This window comes from Geotrypetes seraphini, chromosome 19 (genome assembly GCF_902459505.1).
Source record: "Geotrypetes seraphini chromosome 19, aGeoSer1.1, whole genome shotgun sequence".
NCBI classification, from domain to species: Eukaryota; Metazoa; Chordata; class Amphibia; order Gymnophiona; family Dermophiidae; genus Geotrypetes; species Geotrypetes seraphini.
In genome coordinates, this window is record NC_047102.1 from 11,174,206 (window position 1) to 11,186,926 (window position 12,721).

Genomic DNA, 12,721 nt, shown 5'->3' on the forward strand with positions numbered 1-12,721 from the left:
CTCTCTCATGATTGGGTAGAATTATGGCAGAGAGGAACACTGTACCTCGGAGTAATAGCGATGCTGCAGAGCTGCTCCCCTGAATAACAAGGTCCCATCCATTGACAGCCGTGCTCCGCTGACATGATTAAATGATTCATGGTTTTAATAGTCCATGAACAAATAAACCCTTAATTGCTTCAGAGCACCTGCTGAGGTGCATAAAACCCCTTCTCGGTGAGAGTGCAAGACTTTATTGTGTTGTTACTGCAGAGGTTGGGCCAGATGGGATATAATTAGGAGGCAATGGAAATGAAGCATTATGAGAAACAGGGCCCTACAGGTAGGATGAAGCACGGTCCAGCTGAGATTTACAGTACATATACCATCTCTTCAATTAGGAATACGAGGGGCCGCTAAAAAGTTCTCAGCCCAACCAAGAAGAGAATGATGTGGAGCCATGAAACTTACAAGTCATTCCACACTTTTCGTTTCAATGAGGCAAATGCATCTAGTAAATGGGCCCAAGTATCGGGAAACCAAGCCATTGTGACATCATCGATGAGGTTGGCTCTTAGGCATTGGAGGAATGAGGCATTATGACATCACAATATGAGGGGCCGCTGAAAAGTTCTCAGCTAGAGAATGACACGGTGACAAAATTCATTACCGTCCCCGCGGATAACCGCGGGAAATAATCCCATGTCATTTTTTAGTGTCTATTTCAGCCTTAGTCCTTCTACACCAGCATTCTTCAAAGCAAAGCTTGCGGGTCAGTGGTTGTGGCCATTCATACTCTGATTCTTTCCTCTCTCCTTAAAGAATGACATGAAGATGGTTTCCCGCGGTTATCCGCGGGGACGGGAACGGTGATGAATTTTGTCACCGTGTCATTCTCTATTCTCAGCCCAACCAAGAAGAGAATGATGCGGAGCCATGATACAATGATATGACATGAAACGAAACGGGTCAAGAAAAGTGTGGAATAACTTGTAAGTTTCATGGCTCCGCATCATTCTCTTCTTGGTTGGGCTAAGAACTTTTCAGCGCCCCCCCGTTGGCGAGTCCAAGCAATGGGATTAGGGACATGGACTTAGGGACATCGTGAACAGAGCCCATAGTGTAGACCAGAGAGCTGAAGTTTAAATTGTTGGGCCAGATTAAAGAGTCCTGCGTCTGAGATGGGGCTCTGCATCCTAGACGAAGAAGCTGATGTGTCCATAGTGAGGATGTGACTTCCGGCTCGCGGAGGTAAATGTCCAAGTCACAAATACTATAAAAAGGTTCCAGGATTTATCCGAATGCCTTTCACCAGGATGAAGCTGAGAACTGTTTGTTGGAATTGTTAACGTCGCTCCGTAATTAGCGAGCCTTCTACCACTTCTGACCTTGTGATGTGAAGAATAAAAGACTTCAGGACAGGCTGTACCAGAGTCGTGAGCAGTCCCAGCTCTGTCTCTAGCTGAGGTGAGACCCGGCCTTTGCAATAAAGACGCGTCTTTTCTCTTTGTCTCTTTTAGTTCTTCATGCTTATTTTGGTGATTTTCCTGGCAGAGCTCTCCGCTGCAATCCTGGCATATATATTCAGGGAACATGTAAGTGTCTCTGATTCACACTGGGCGAGATTGCATGCATTTTCCATGCTGTTCAGCTTATTAAGGGGTTTAAGCCCACCCCCCCCTCCCCCACTCCATTATACATGTGCTGCTGAAGCCTTTGATTGTACATTAAATGAAATGTGGCATCACCTTGAATTTCATTTCAACTTACAGTTTATAAAACCAAAGCAATAAGTAAATAAATTGCAATCTTTCCATTTTGTTTTCACCCAGTGGTTTTCTGCTCACGTGGGCTTTCGGCTCAGTTGCTACTGCCCGCTTGTGAGCTTTGTTATGATAAATCTTCAGCTGCAACTACTCAGGGATTTCTTTTTGTTTTATATATGCCATGTCCCCCCCCCCCCTCCAATCTAGCCCAGCCAGGAGCCATAGAAGCAGGTACAGGTGCATCCTAGGTCCAGCCAGTAGATGTCGCCATTAAGCAACTGAGGCTCCCTTCCTCTCCCAGAAGGGACTAGGAACTAGAGACTGACACGGGGACAAATTGAGGCTTGTGCAGATGAGGACAGAACTCGCAGGGATGGAGATGGATCCCTCAAGGACATGGACAAGTTTGTCCCCGTGTCACACTCTGCCAGGAGTGTTGCCTCTCTGCAGCACCCACAGCTACTCCTCCGTGTCACTGTGTACAGCACAACCAGTGAGTCACCCAGCCAGCCCCATTTACAGTTTTAAAAAAAAAAATACCTCTCACCCATAAGATTGTCCAGCAACTGGGTCACAGTGCCATAGAGCCAATGGATGCCTACTCCCTCCTGACTCAGCACTTATGGCAGCAAAAATTGGCAGGAGGGATGCCCATTCCCTCCTGCCAATGGAGGCCCCCCCCCCCGTGCCAGGCCCCCCTGAACCATCTTCTACCCTCCTCCCCCCCAAAAAAAAAGGCTATAGGGATGCGTATTCCCTCATGCCACCAGATACTCCCTCAACTCCCCCCCCCCCCCAGTACCTCTGTCAGAAGTTGAGAGCAGGAGGGATGTTTTGTCCCTCCTGCTCCAAGGAAATGGTGGACCTACCCCTCCGCAGTGCATCATGTGATGCACGGGAAGTGACCTAAGGCCCTGATTGGCTTGCCTTGAGCTAGGTGACTTTGTTTTATACATATTATACCAGAAATGAAGTAAATTCTTGGGATTTATACTAACGTCCTTCAAAATATTTTCACTATGTCATGGAGAGTTTCTTTCTGGTGCTAGTAGAGTGTCAGTAAATGGACTGCAAGTTTAGTTGGATTTAGAAGTTGCTTTTTGGCTATGAGAGTGGTGATTCCTTGGAGCGTGGTCTGAAGCATCCTCTGATGGTCTTGTTTCTTGACATATTTTCAGCTGACTAGAGATTTCTTCACCAAGGAAGTAAAGATGCACTATAAAGGTAACAACAACACTGAAGTTTTCTCTTCCACGTGGAACTCGGTCATGATCACGGTAAGTCGCGGAGGATAGTCTTCTGATTGAGTGCTGGAGTCCTCTTGATTACTGCGCTCCTCTGAGTGGCTGTTGTGCTCCTTTGATGGAGCAGCGTGTTCCTCTGAGTGGCTGTTGTGCTTCTCTGATTGGGTAATGTGTTTCTCTGAGTGGCTCTGATTGGGTGTTGGTTGGCTCAGGGCAATGGGACGAAAATAATATCCCAAAAAAATCTCAGGAAAGACATACAAAACGAATAAATTATGCCCTATTGGAAACCTTAGGAGGGACCTACCTAGACACTACCAGGTCTACCCACTGCACTCATACAAAGACCCACTCATTCACTTAACACACACAAAAAAAGTGGAGAAAAAGCCTCAGTTCATCTTCATATGGCAAAAAAAACTCCACTTTTTTTCTTGTTTTTTGTGTGTTAAGTGAATGAGTGGGTCTTTGTATGAGTGCAGTGGGTAGATCTGGTAGTGTCTACATAGGTCAATCCTATGGTTTCCAATAGGGCATAATTTATTAGTTTTAAGAAAATAATATCCCAAAAGGGCAGAGAGGGAAAGGCTGAAACAGAACCACTTTGGGTTTCCGTGATGCAGGATTTTGGTGAACACCACAATTATGGGACTCAGCCATCCCTAGAGTTGATGAGTTGGTAGCACATGTCTATTGCCTGTTCAGTTGTGTTGATGGTTTCAGCATTATAATAATAATAATTTTATTCTTATATACCGCCAAAGCCATAGAAGTTCGAGGCGGTTTACAGCAAGAAGCGCTGGACAATCAGCGAAGAGGTTACAATCAAAGTCAGCAATACAATCTTACATAATGAAGGAATATGAAAGCAGTTTAGCTCATTAGGGATACTGGTTGATTAAGCAGAGCTGAGCATAGGTAGTAGAAAGTGGACAGGAAATGAAAGGATTTGAGATCCTACCATATGTTTTCCATGACCCCTCCATATGTGTTTCTTTTTCTTAAATGTTTTTTTCTTTTCTTAAAAACTGTAGTTCACCTCTTTTGCCTTTTGTACCAGTTTGTAATAGAATGCCAAAATTTGCCTATATCTTGTTTTGTCCTCCCCAATTTGTTAATTGTTATTTTAAAAACAATTGTTATACTTATTGAAATATATGATATTGCGTAGATAAGAAGCGTGGGATGAACACAGAGGATCTAGAATCAGAAAATAATATTAAAATTGAACTAAGGCCAGTACTGGGTAGACTTGCCGGTCTGTGTCTGTATATGGCCATTTGGTGGAGGAGGGCTGGGGAGGGCTTCACTGAAAGAGTGGCTGAACATTGGAACAAGCTTCCGAAACAGGTGATCGAGGCCAAAAGCGTTCCAGATTTTAAGGGTAAATGGGATGCCCATGTGGGATCCCTGAGAGGGTGAAGTTACGGATGGGTCAGTTAGAATGGGGGCTCTAGAGCAGACTTAGGGGGTGGGTCTGTGGAGTGGGCAGACTTGATGGGCTATGGCCCTTATCTGCCGTCATTTTCTATGTTTCTATGGCTTCAAAGGCTGGGAGGGTGTAGATGGGCTGGAGTAGGTGTTAAAGGAGATTTCGGCAGTTGGAACCCAAGCACAGTACCGGGTAGAGCTTTGGATTCTTGCCCAGAAATAGCTAAGAAGAAAAAATTTAAATTGAATCAGGTTGGGCAGACTGGATGGACCATTCTGGTCTTTATTTACCGTCATCTACTATGTTAGATAACAAATTTCAAACTTGAAACTAGGGTCACTAGAGTACCTGGATTTACTCGGACATGTCCTCTTTTTAGAGGACTATCCAGGCGTCCAGACGGGGTTTTCAAAACCCAGCCCTTTGTCCGGGTTTTGAAAACCACCGAGCTGGACACCGTGTCTAGAGGGCATCTGCACAAGTGTGGAGGCAATATAATGATATCACACACATGCGCGAAGAGATGAGGTTTGTGTGAGGCCGGGGTTGGGGAGTGGGACAGGGTGGGGCTGTGGGCAAAATGGGGTGGGCCCGGAGCAGGAGAAAAAATATGGAAGTAAGGAGGACAAATTGAGGCATAGAAGTAAAACCCGGATGGCTCAATCCGTCCTGCTTTTTCTGGAACCATATGGTGACCCTAAGCATACGTAAACAAGCAATATAGTGGGTCTCTGGTTACTAAAATGCATTACTGGTGGAATTTTCAATGTAGTCATTTTTTGTTACGTTCCAGTGTGCTGGCGTACTTTTTTTTTTTTTAATCTTTATTCATTTCAAATCAAGTACAATATTGACATTTATCAATTAAGCATTCAAATACACTTGAAATCCTATAATTGATCATGATAATATAAAATATTACCCCCTCCCTTATTTATTTATGACAATGATTTGTTTCACTTATAATCAAAAATACGCACCCCCCCATCCCCCCCTTAATGTCTTAAAATTTTTATACAGGGAAGAATATTTTTAATCTTTACAATAATCTATTAATGGCCTCCACACATCTTGAAATTGGTTATAATTTCCTTTTTGGACAAGCTAGTGTCCTTTCCATTTTATATATATGGCATACAGAGTTCCACCAAAAACAATAATTAAGTCTATTCCAATTCTTCCCAATTGTAAGTGAATTACAAACAGCATTGGGGGTCCCTTAGAGTTGGATCCGCTCCAGGTGGTGATGGTTTCACAGTAGAGTGCTGGCGTACTATTAAAATCAAACGACAACACGAACTGTGGACGAAACACAATGTTCCTGATTTTCCTTTATTTCTTCAATCAATGTAAAAAAAAATTGTCCATATCAACCGTATTAAAAAAAAAAACTAACGGACCCGACACGGGCCGTATTTCGGCTAACAAAGCCTTTCTCAAGGGTCCGGCCATTAAATAATACGCTAGTATTGTGGAGTTGATTTCCATATCGCAAATTCAAACAAACCAAACGGAAGGAAGAAAACCCCAGGGATAAACAAGGAAAACCAAAGAAAGAGTGGGGAAGGGACAGAACACATCAACCTAAGGAACAAATATAATTTTATTGTAAACGAAAATAACTTAAAAACATATCATATATGTAAAGCCAAGCCTTACGTAAAGTCCAAGAAAAGTATGCATGCAAAAAACAGTTGAGGTGAGCACTGCTGAATGCCCGTATTGGCAGCGGGTTTGGTCCTAGACAGCTTACATACATTATTTATAAGCATGACGTTGTTGGAATGTCAACACTTTGATGCCACATTGGGGCACTGGGAGTTTGACATTGCTATGATGTGATGTCAAGCGTTTTTTTTTTTCCTGTCCTGCATGAGGTAACCTTGCTGGGTGCGGGGAAGATGAGCTTCACGGTTGCCCACCCTAAGTAAAAGGTGCCAATAATTTATGCTCCTTTCGAGGAATCATAGTTACACATTAAATCATACAAGATTGAAACCTCTCTTCTCCTTCCTAGTTTGGCTGTTGTGGAGTGAACGGGCCAGAAGACTTTCACGAGGCCCTGTATTTCAAGAACTGGTACCCCGACGATATGGTGCCAGAAGCTTGCTGTCGGAGGGAGGCCCAGACCCGAACGGGACCTTTTCTGAGCAAAGAGGAGTGCCTGATGGGAAAGGAGCTGTACCAGAACAGACAGGTGCGTGACCTTGTGTGGCCAATGCGAACAGCAGCGAAGGCCATAAGAGAAATGCCATGCCAAGGAGGCGCACAGCTCAGCTGCCCTCCCACACCACTGTGCTCTCGTAGAGACGCCAAGAGGAACCGGATCACTGAGAGATTTTCGCTATGCTTCCAGCTCCACCTGGCTCTGCCCATTTTCCACCCAGCTAGGCTCTTCTTTTTAGAGGACTGTCCGGGTGCCTGAATGGATTTCCAAATCCCAGCAGTTTGTCCGGGTTTTGGAAAGCTCTGGCCGCGTCTCGAGGGCCTCTGAGCATGCGTGGATGGCGTCCGCGCATACTCGGAGGCCGTCGGACGTGGCCCGGAGGTCAGAAATGAAAAAACGAAGTGGGGCTAGAGGCAGAGCGGGCCATGGCTGGAGCCAGAATGGGGTGGGGCCGGGACAGAACAAGGCAGGGCCATGCATCCGGGATTTTACATTGAAAAATATGGTAACCTTATGCCCAGAAACACCTAATTGTTTATTGTTTGTTTGTTTATTGTTTAATTAGTTTCTTGATTAAACGCTTTATCGATTCTGCAAAGCGTTGTACAAAACACTAGATAAAATAACATTGCAACAAACAGAATTACCATTAAAACAAACTTTTAAAAAAAATGAAAATACAAAACTGTTAGACGAACTACAACACGTACTAGGTTAAATAAGGACGCACTAACAAAAGATACATGAAGGAAAGAGGGAGGAAATACAATAATTATAGTAAATGAGAGAGACATTAAGGGAAAGAACAAAAGGGCAGGACTTAATGGAGAAAAAAGAAGGAAAGAAAAGAGAAAAGAAAGAGAAGAAGAAAAAAAAAAAATAAAAAATACCCTCTCCCTGTATTTTTTGGCTCCACCCCCGACAGATCTCAGGTGGAACCAAGAAGCCGCCTCCCCTTCAGACAGCAGGACCACTCGCGATAAGAGCTGCAATACTGATCCCGCTGCAGCAGGAGATGACGTCTTATCAACGCATCTCATGTTGCTGATAGAGGAGGAAGCTGCCCATCAGGAGTGCGGGAGATGATCCACGAATGCAGGCGTCTCCCGCTGAACGTGGGAGACTTGGCAGGTCTGCGGTTGGATTGTGTTAGGGTTACCAGTCATGTCCTCTTTATAGAGGGCATATCCGGGCGTCCGGATGGCTTTTCAAAACCCGGTACTCTGTCTGGGGTTTTGAAAAGCTTCTTCTTTGGGGCCGCGTCGGATGCCCTCCCGACTGATGAGAACAGGTTGAGGGGGGGCGGGCTGGGATGTGACTGTAAGTTTTTGCAGGGCCTGTTGCAGCAGATGAGCCCCCGAGATGTAAGTTTCAAGTGTCACGTTTTATTGAAATTTTGATGCATCGCAATATCTTAATTTCAAAGCGATTTACAAAATTAAAAACAGGAGTCCACGTTATTAAAACAAGAACAAAAACATAGACATTACAACCGTGAACGTAAGGGAAATGTGAAGAACCACACTAGGCAGAGTAAAGAGGACATAAAAGGTCAGAACAATAGGGGGTTAAGAGCTTGATAAAAGTATGCACGATGGTCTGTGTCAAGGGAGAACTAAGGAATCCTTGATTTCTAGAGGCCTAAAAAAGAAATCAGTAAATTTTGCAAAACGAAGAAGCAAGGAAATGCCCTGCATAGATGGGGTCTCAAAGGCGGTGGCCTTACAATTCGTCAGGTCCCGGGTTCAATACCCTGATAGAAGGCAGACACAGAGGGCGCAAGAGATTCAAGACCAAGTTCGACAAGTTCCTGCTGAACCGGAACGTACGCAGGAAGGGCTAGTCTCAGGGCGCTGGTCTTTGACCAGAGGGCCGCCGCGTGAGCAGACTGCTGGGCACGATGGACCACCGGTCTGACCCAACAGCGGCAGTTCTTATGTCCTCGAGTGAAATTAAAGACAATAGCCAAGAGTGATTGTGGAGAAATAGGCTTAATATTGCAGAATGTTTATAAAAAAAATTCTAATGTACAGAAAGATATTCTACGATGGAGCCGCTTCTGCGCTCTTGTGAACGAGAGAGAGAAAAGACGGCTTCCTGAATAGGTGCTGGGAGGGCAAAGAGAGGAGACAGAGAGGGAGATAAGCAAGAGTCCAGAGAGAGGGGAGGCTTGTATAGGTTGGAGTTAGAGAATGACACGGTGACATAAGTCATCACCGTCCCCGTCCCCACGGATAACCGCGGGAAACAAGCCTGTGTCATTCTTACGTGTCTATCTCAACCTCGGTCCTTCTACACCAACATTCTTCAATGCAAGGCTTAAGGGTCAGTGGCTGTGGCCATTCATACTCTGATTCTTATGTGAGCCAAGGATAATGAAGCCATTGTGACATCACTGATGTGATTGGTTCTTAGACAACACTGGTGGAATGAGGCATTATGACATCACAATATCTGCTCTGGAATGTTGCTGTTCAATCTCAGCATTCTTCAATGCAAGGCTTAAGGGTCTGTGGTTGAGCCCATTCAGACTCTTGATTCTTCCCTCTCTCTCCTTGAATAATGACATCGAGATGGTTTCCCGCGGTTATCCGCGGGGGCGGGGACGGTGATGAATTTTGTCACCGTGTCATTCTCTAGTTGGAATCTTATTCTAAAGACAGAATCTATTGTGTTTCCCAGTATCTTTCTGTTTATAATTTGCAAACTGAAACAATGGTCGGCTTAATTGATAAGGAAGGTGTGACACTTACAGGAATTAGTCTGTCTGGCTTCTTGGTCCCATTCAAGTAGCCTATCTTCTTGATAAACAATCCAGTCTGGCAGGATGCTTAATGCATGTGAATTCTGTGCAGGGGCCTTTAGGGTCTTTCTGCATCAACATTCCAGAGCCAGATTGATATAATGTCCCATAGGCCTCTGCTGACATTGGTTAGGACAACCGAAAATGCTGACAGCTAGCAATGTAAGGCTGGTCTGACAGTGACGTGGGCGGAACGAGGTGGAACTGGGCGGGCCTGAGGGCTATGGGTCCGGATTTTATTTAACTAAAACCTATTAACTCTAGGTGGTTTAACCCCAGCAATTCTTAATCCACAATTGAACATTGCCTCCAATCTCGTTTTAATTTTCGCAGGAGCCTCTCATGAGGAACTTTGTCTAATGCTTTCTGGAAATCTAGATTCACTACATCAACCAGCTCGCCTTTATCCACATGTTTATCCACACCTTCAAAGAAGTCAAGCACATTGGTGAGGCAAGACCTCCCTCAGCTGAACGCAAGCTGACTCTGACTCATTAAATCATGTTTGTCTACATGTTCCACCAGTTTATTTTTTTACAATTGTTTCCACTATTTTGCCCAGCACTGAGGTCAACCCTTGACTGGATCAACCCTGTTCTGCTAATTTGGATCCAGTTAGCAACCTTACACTGGGCTGAGCGGGAAGTTTGAGTTCTGCTATAAGGAGAGAATCCAGCCTGAACTCTAGATGGATTAACATTTAAAGCTGACTTAGTAAAGCTCTCTGCAATTCAAAACAGTCTGCAAGAGCCAAGAGAGCAAGGGCTGAGATACTAAGACCCCCCCCTCCCCCCATTTAACTCACTCTTCACTGAGACATGGAAGGAGGTGAAGGCTAGGAATTCTGGTGCTCGGAGCCTTTTGGTAGCCACATCTGTTCTATCAAATGCTGGGTAGGAGAACTCTATAAAAATGCAAATGTGGCCGGTGCACCGGCCACAGCTGTCTGGTGCTGATTGCTGCCGAGCTGGGCGGCAGGCCTGGGTTAGACGGAGCAGCTGTTTCTTTATTCCTCATCTCAGCATACGACCGATGTCAGAATCACTTCCAGGCTTGCTAAGCCTGAGGATTCATTCCTACCTCCCCTTCCTGGGCAGTAGAGGAGGCGAGGGTCCTCCTTTGAAGCTGGGTTGCAGGGTCTTTCTCCCCTCCCTGCCCCCTCCTTGACCTCTACGGAAATGTGCTAACACTCCGTATCCCTCCCTGTTATTTTACACAAACGATTTCTATGGCCATGTTTGCTTCATCGACTATTGTCAGGCACCTGGCTTCTGTATTTATACTTGCGAAAAAGCATGCGCAAATGCCGGCATCTCATCGCTTCATTGTGGTACAGTACAGTCTCGATTAAACAACCTTCGCTACTCTGATAATCCAGCATCTACTGTACACCTGGCCGCGATTCCGCAACCGGCGCTAGATTTGGAGGCACTGGCCGATACAGAATCTGGCCCTTAGTACCTAGATTTAACCTTTATCCGTCCTTTATACAATTGCCTCCTGCATCCCTTTGAAGGGAAGTTATTTGCCAGTGATCTGTTGCAGATCTTTGAAACGTCAACATGGAAGAAGGGGGATCCAGTGCGTAGAAGAAGAACGGATTTCCAAACACTTGTGAAATGCCTTCACCAGAGGCTCTTGATGAACCTGAATTGCCGTAGGGAAGGTCTCTCTTGGATGAAAAACTGGAGAAATAAGTGTTTGGACTAAACGGTCAGTTTTCACAGAGAAGGAAGGTAAATACCGGTGTCTTGACCAGCATGGTTGGATTTGTTCATAAATGACGTGAAAGAGGGAGCAAATGGTGAGGTAGTTATGTTTGCCAGAGGCACAAAGTTTATTTCAGAGAATTAAAACCAAAGCTGTGATGACGCACTGCCGAGGGAGCGTTTCCCCTTTCACACAGAAACGCAACTCCCCTTTTCTTGAATGCTTCCCACGCCCACTCTTAGTCATGGACGCCCATCTCATGCGTCTTTGCTCTTACAGAGATGCCCCCTTCTTACGTATGGCACAGCAAAAGACTGAAGGTAGGGTTACCAAATTTTGTCTTCAAAAAAAAGAGGGCGTGTGGCCTGGTGACCCATCAAATACGCATAGGGCAATTTGGCGCTGACAATTTTGCCCCGACATTTGCGCACATGGACAAATGCACGCACTGAATGGAAGGTGACCTGACAATTAGGATACTATTTTGTCTTTTTGAGGGTTACAAAGTACCCCTCTTTTTGAGGGGGGGAACCTCCCATCTCCCCCACTACACTCAAAACATTCACTGTGACCCGACAATTAGGATACTATTTTGCCTTTTTTTGAGGTGGGGGAACCCCCCCACTACACTCAAAAAATTCACTTCCTATCTAGTGTTAGGGTTAGGCTTTAATTATGATTATGGGAACCCTTTTAGTGGATATCTGGAAGGCCCTGATTTGCTCAGACTCCTTAGGCCCCGTCCCTTGGGAGGGGCTTGAGGATCCTCGGGTGCCTCAAGCCCCTCCCAAGGGACGGGGCCTGAGAAGTCTGAGCAAATCAGGGCCTTCCAGATGGTACACTGACAAATCCGACAGCCCGCAATTCTCATGCGCACAAATGTCATGGCGCATTTGTCGGTGTACCGTGTAGCCCCGCCCTGTTCTGCCTACAGCCCTGCCCCATTCTGCCCCAGCCCCATACAAGCTTTGTCTCTTTGGGGCCACGTGTGTAGGGCATCCACGCATGCGCAGACGCCATGACATCACGCAGATGCTTTCCAGATGCAACCCCCGAGCTCAAAAGTTTTCCAAACCTGGACAAAGTGCTGGCTTTAGAAAACCCACCCGGACGCCTGGACAGTCATCTAAAAAGAGAACATGTACGTGTAAATCCGGAGATCTGGTAACCCTAGGCCAATGGGTCCATCCAGTCTAATCAACTGGATAGATGAACATACAGATACCCATATATAAACCAACCACAGCTCCCTCCATCCTCACATCTCAATCCCATTCCCAGCGTTACTCTACTCAATACATCCACGAAGCTATTGTAGGCCTTGTCATCTTCCAGTAAGGAGTCTAGAGGCTTCTTGATGGTGGCAAAACAAGGGTAAAACCGATGACCAGACAAGGTCTTGGGACACACTAGTAGGAAACAAGAATGGAGGAGCCTTCTGTTCATTAAGCTCCCTTTTAATTTCTTTCTATGTTTCTAAACTAAGTCTTGGACTTACATACCGAATCATCTCCTAGAAATAGGAACTCAATTGGGTTTACATAATTTGATTGCAAAAAAAGAACCATTAGACCAATACGAAATGCTAAGACCTATTAATACTCATTGGAGTTGTTACCC

General features: G+C 45.3%; 1 protein-coding gene across 3 annotated transcripts in view; it reads left to right on the plus strand.

The window, feature by feature from the left end:
* TSPAN18 (tetraspanin 18) overlaps nucleotides 1-12,721 on the plus strand; it is a 106,644-nt gene that overhangs the window by 86,653 nt on the left and 7,270 nt on the right. For all 3 annotated transcript variants that reach the window (XM_033928517.1, XM_033928516.1, XM_033928518.1), the window contains 3 exons: nucleotides 1,500-1,574; nucleotides 2,924-3,022; nucleotides 6,439-6,618. In XM_033928517.1, coding sequence (XP_033784408.1) covers nucleotides 1,500-1,574; nucleotides 2,924-3,022; nucleotides 6,439-6,618 — 354 coding nt within the window. The remainder of the gene's footprint in view (nucleotides 1-1,499; nucleotides 1,575-2,923; nucleotides 3,023-6,438; nucleotides 6,619-12,721) is intronic.